This window comes from Sphaeroforma arctica, assembly GCF_001186125.1.
Source record: "Sphaeroforma arctica JP610 unplaced genomic scaffold supercont1.731, whole genome shotgun sequence".
NCBI classification, from domain to species: domain Eukaryota; class Ichthyosporea; order Ichthyophonida; genus Sphaeroforma; species Sphaeroforma arctica.
The window spans coordinates 17,818-23,649 of record NW_014039827.1 but is presented as its reverse complement, the minus strand read 5'-3'; the positions used below and the strand labels follow the sequence as shown (position 1 = coordinate 23,649).

General features: G+C 42.4%; 1 protein-coding gene across 1 annotated transcript in view; it reads right to left on the bottom strand.

Moving 5' to 3' along the window:
• Positions 1-2,496: 2,496 nt before the first annotated feature.
• The window catches only part of SARC_08294 (hypothetical protein), a 4,712-nt gene continuing 1,376 nt past the window's right edge, over positions 2,497-5,832 (bottom strand). Inside the window, exons 2-6 of the mRNA XM_014297738.1 lie at positions 4,855-5,120; positions 4,099-4,357; positions 3,569-3,802; positions 3,157-3,226; positions 2,497-2,858 (exon numbers count right to left, since the gene is read on the bottom strand). Of these exons, the coding sequence (XP_014153213.1) occupies positions 2,608-2,858; positions 3,157-3,226; positions 3,569-3,802; positions 4,099-4,357; positions 4,855-5,120 (1,080 nt within the window). The 3' untranslated portion in view covers positions 2,497-2,607. The remainder of the gene's footprint in view (positions 2,859-3,156; positions 3,227-3,568; positions 3,803-4,098; positions 4,358-4,854; positions 5,121-5,832) is intronic.

Genomic DNA, 5,832 nt, shown 5'->3' with positions numbered 1-5,832 from the left:
ACACACACACACACACACACACACACACACATATATATATATATATAATAACTATATACATAGGCATCTGAACCAAGCTGTCGAATTTTTGAGCGATGTTGGTGCACGGATTGTTATTTGACCTACCTGTGCTGTCCACAAGTGAATACGGTTAGAAGAGACCGTCACCAGTAACTGTCGATCACAGGAGAACTTCAGACATTGTAGTTGTACCTCACCGCTATCGCCGGTGCTATAGCTCTGCGGCCATCCGAATTGAAAGTACATACCGCCTCACCTCCACATAGAAGTCTGTATGTACGCATGCATGTCTTATTTCTCCTAATACTACTATACCAGTTGGTTGCATGCCCATACACATATATTGTATTGCCATCTAAAGTTTCACGATGCCTCGATGTAATTGTGATATCAACAGTGAACTCAGAAAGTACATTCTCAGCAGAAGGGGAGTTGAGAACTTGAGTCTCGCCCGCCAGTCGGCACTCGCAGTCGGCAGTCGGCATTCGGCAATCGGCAACTTTTAAGTGTCGAAATTTGACGACACTACATACTTCTATATATGTACTTAGTGACACCTGACAACAACAACTTTGTTTAAAAAAAAATATGAATAAAGAGATTATATTACCCAGTCACCACACGGGCCCACCGTACAAACTACAAAATCGTAAATACAAAGTAAATATTTATATACATAGCCTTCTATACAAAATTATGTATATAATTAAATATATAAATAGACTTATCCAGATACAATCAAACCAGATCGTACTTTGAACCCGAGATGCGAGCACGTCGAGTTATATCAATATTCTGCAATTCATGTCGCACCATACTATACAAGTACGAGAAGAAAGGTGGCGGTCAACTAATCAAGTGCTGGCTGTCCCGGATAGTGAAAGACCATACTACGAGGGAGTGTGCGTGTCCTACGTGTGATACGGTAGTGTGTCGGCCCACCCGACAGTTCAAGAATAGAGACGCCCTGAAGATCATAGCAGGACGAGTATTTACCAAGGGATAATGGGGAGCTAATGGAGTGTATGTATGCACATTCAGAGCGATTTATAACAGAGAGCTGGGTGAAGCACATAATATAGACGCTCTGAAAACATGGCAAGATGCGTGTTTACCAAGGGGCAACAGTTGAGCTTCTTCTAACTGCGTTCGGGATAGACATGCACGCCAGTTGTAAATAGGATAATCCTAGGCCAACACAAGGCGAGAAAGACTGGAAGCTGAATATCGCATATCACACTAGCCTGCACACATACACCTGTATGAGTTCTGGCTTGTCCTTAATTCGTCGATAACGATATACAAGTCTATTTCGAAAGTCGGATTCATCAGAGGCTACCATAGTTGGTACTCGCAAACAATGGCGAACAATGGCATGTACTCTACCTACCACAATGTACAACACATGTGAGCATCTATTTTAGCGTGAGAAGGACTTCTAGAGATTCTTTCAAATCGGTTAGGGTCTGGTGATAATCAGCTGACGCGATGCTGCTTGCTGCTTGCACTAAGTTGGCTGTCATCGATCGTTTTGATATGCGTATGATATTTTAGTCAATATTGAAATTTAACCCTGTATAACCTGTACGCTTGAATATCTACGGGTTACAACTAAATCGCTTTCGACAATTAAAGAAATACAACTAGCAAAGTATACCGTGCTTGGGCGCGACTCTGTGTGTTGCACACACAGGCTTGCAGCGCTGGCATAGCGAAGTGGTGTAGAAATCGTCTACAACCCCGATCCAGTACGCTTCTCTTTGAATAAAAATGCAGCCTCGAATGTGACTCGTGTCGTCTAACACAATGAACTGGCCAAGCTATCATCTGGCTTTCTGGCGATTACCGCGCGCACTCCAAGAGTATAGATGCGGTTGCTTAGCGACCTCATACTAAAACTCTGTGCAAAGGGTTAAAAAAATTTCCACTTAGATAGACTTTTACAAATGTGTTAACTATACAACTTGTTAGAATAGGATATTGAGGCCGAATATCTTTGAAAAGCCAGCAGAGCACAAGCAGATAAACTTCAGTAGCGCGCATTACCTAGCGTGACAGTACCCTGAAAGTAGCATTCAAGGACGAACTCTTACAGGGGACCTTGGAATGATTGTCTTGAATACTTATTGCTTAAGTATATCAAGAGGGGCTTGGTATTGTAGTATCTCCCAGAAACCTACAGGTACGCATAACAGTTGTATATGTTGTAGATATGTGCTGGAACCACAGAAGGTGCACAGTACTGCTGTGGATACACATAATTACATACTGAGCCCAGGGCTGACATTTCGATATACAGGAGGTCTGTACCTCAGCGAATAAGATTGGCATCAGCGCAACTTTAAGTCGAGAATTTACTCGCCAGATAGGTGCTAAGTAAGATATGATGAAGAATTTGTGACGATTGAACTTGGGTATCTGCAAACAAATCATCTCAATCGCGAACAATTTTTTTAGTGGATGCATCACCCACAACGGCCTGCTCGGGTCGAGCGGCGACATGACATTCCTAAGCCTTTATTTGTACATCTAAATTAGTTTATACACATCCATTTACAAAGCAGTGTGTGTGGACTACTGTCTATCCTAAACTTTCCGGTTCAGCATCGCTACGACAGCTGAGTGGGTGGTGTAAAGAATCGTGCACAATCCAAGCACCCCTCCAAAGCCAAGCAAGGCCTTCTGTATCCCCGACAGTGTGTCTTTGTGCAACGTGTAGTAGAAACCCATGGGGTTTACGAAACACAAGTAGGTTATCGTAAAGCATCCGAGGATGGTCACCACATCCGCAAGGTGAGGGAATATGAGCGCTCCGGTGGCAGCAACTGATACGAGTACTGATAACAAATCCAAAAATAAATAAAAATTTATTGAAAGCAACTTGCCATGTATGGGGGAGAATAGCCTACATTGTGCGCCTTATTATGCCGAGTGTAGACAATGCATACAGGTTGGGCGTGGAAGCACGCCCCAATGAGGTGGGTATGTACAGGGGCGTTGCAGCATGCAACCTTGATTGCAATACGTGCACAAGAATAAATGCAGTATATACATGCACCACAACTGATCGTATACAGACAATGTAGACCGACAGGTTGTGTCAAAATGAAAATAGGTCCGAAGACTGCTACATACCTATCCTCACGAAATAGTCTAGTTTGGGATCAGCGGTCCCTACCCAAACACTGACGTATTGGAAAACCATCTGAAAATGTGCGAAAAAGAATCATTAGAATAATATCAGGCTAGTTTGCGGGCAGATTTCGCCGGCCAAAATTGTCCAACTTCTCAATAGGGCGGCTTTGTTTGGTCGGGAACATTCGCATAATGAGTCTATCCATCGCGGCTGTGAGGTTGGGCGCTTTCTCAGTTGCATTCATTGTACGTATGGAATATAACCAGACTGCGAGAATATGTTGCCCGCAGTGCACTACTTCAGCCGTGCACAGCCCATTCCCAGGTCGCGAGATCTGCGATCAGGCATGCCAAACATGCACCTCACTATACGCAAACATTGAATGTCTACACGCAACAAAGTAAGCCTTACCTTGTTCACAACAAACATCGTCAGCGGGTACGACAGCAGAATAACTATACTCATAGCCGTCTGCACGATCTTAGACGCTACCGATCCTGAGGGGAGCTGTGCAATAGAGTTCTGCATCACACCCACACTCTCAAAGAACCCGACCGACAAAAGACCCACAAAGGCGAAGCACACAACCAGCATCGACAGAGATACACTCACGGTGGGCATGAACTTGGTCGTTCGGTCCTTCATCTGGAGAGAAGAATGATAGAAAGATCAGTATGTGAAGCAGGATTAAGGGTAGAAATGAGAGGCTCCTCAGTTGTAGGTGTTATTGAGATATATTTGAGAGATTTTGGGTTGAAAAACTATCTTTTGGGCTGAAAGAACATATCTTGTTTGGAGTGACCTTGGGACAACCCTTCTCCAAACCGCGGTACTACGAGTCGCTAAGCTTGTAAAGTATATTGTACAATACATAGACACGGGCATACATACTAACTAAGAATTCAAACCATGCCTCAGCACCGTAGCGTCGGTAGACATACCTGGTCGTAAATGGGGAAAATGATCACCGGATGTCCGAAAGTGTAGACACACAGACCAAAACACTGGGGCAAGCCCTTCGGCCTGAACCAAGCGTCTTCCGGGATCTGGAAGGTTTGTTGCGTAGCTCCGTAGGCGAACACGGCACACATTCCAATGACGGTGGAGAAAATGGCCACAATGGAGACGGGTGCCAAGTAGCGCAGATCGTCGGGAAGCACAAGCAAAATACACACGGGATAGGATACCATCACCCAGAACCTGATCAAAGTAGACAAACGAGCAAAGGCATGCGTTAGCCGACTTCGTATTCACTAGTGATAGTTTGGTTGGAAATACCCTCAGATACCCACTGTCCTCTCGAATCGTGTGTAACCGGATTATCTACCCGTAGAATTGAAGGGGTTGCTTGAAATTCCACTAGACTGCTATAACTTGATTTTGACAGAAATTAAGTAGGCCAAATAGAGTACCACACGGAATGTAGCTCGAAGGCAGCTGATAAAAAGTAAACGTGACATTTTCTTACAGCTATCTGTGCAAACAGTAGATCACAGAACAGCCACCAATGACACTGCTGCGTACATATACAATACACACACAAAACATATAATATACACTATCTACATTATACACACACACGCACGCACGCACACACACACACATACCTCTATACATACCCACACACACATATATAGAAATATTAATCGAGATAGAAATAGAAATATATTTATATGCAATGTCGTATGATGACTTACCAGGCGGGATACCCAGGCACGACGTGTACCATAGTCGTCTCCACAAAGACGAAGTAAGCAGTGGCCGCACCCATGAGTGTGAGCACAACGAAGAAGTCTGTCAACCAAACACCATAATTGCCAAAGGCCTCGTACGCAATCTGCGAGTACTTGCCACGCGGATTCCTCTCATGGGGATTTAAACGGGGCGCAATGGTCTTTTCACATTGTACTAGGAGATATATCGACCACACATTCAGCGTCGCCACTAAAGCCAAGATTGCAGCCTGAAGTGAGCAGAGAAGGATAGAAAAGAGCTATTAGCTGGGGTGCAAAGAAACTCTGTCATCGCCATGTTGACGTAAACAAACACGGTTGTCTGAACATCATACATAATTTGATTTTATATCCACGATCTGATACACTACACTTTCAATGTCCAACCTAATGTACATAATCAAGTGAGTTTATACAGAACAAAGATAGTATGATAGGATAATTTTAATCTAGCTACGTGGCGTATTTTTGGACATTCAAAAATGAATAACAATGTCAAGAGAGAAAACCAATCACAATTATTTTTATCACATTCGACATGAGATGCACAACTAAAATTCACCGAGATCAAATGATGTAAACTTATACCAGTGTGCATCAGAGTAGTAACTTCTGTGCACGAGAATATATTACAACAATCACACATTTATACGTTTGTGATCTCACACCTAACACAAGGAGGAAACTATTATTCGTGAGAGGTATCAATTATGATCAAGTTCACCAAGAGCAAGACATACAAACACATACATTGTAAATCGCAAACTCAATTATGCAAATATATTTTCGTTATATGTATATAATACATATACATACATAAATACTTAGACCTAAATTACGAATACATACACATATACACATATATTTATATATTATTTATATAATATATATATATATATATGTATAATATATATATATATATATATATATAATATGTATAAG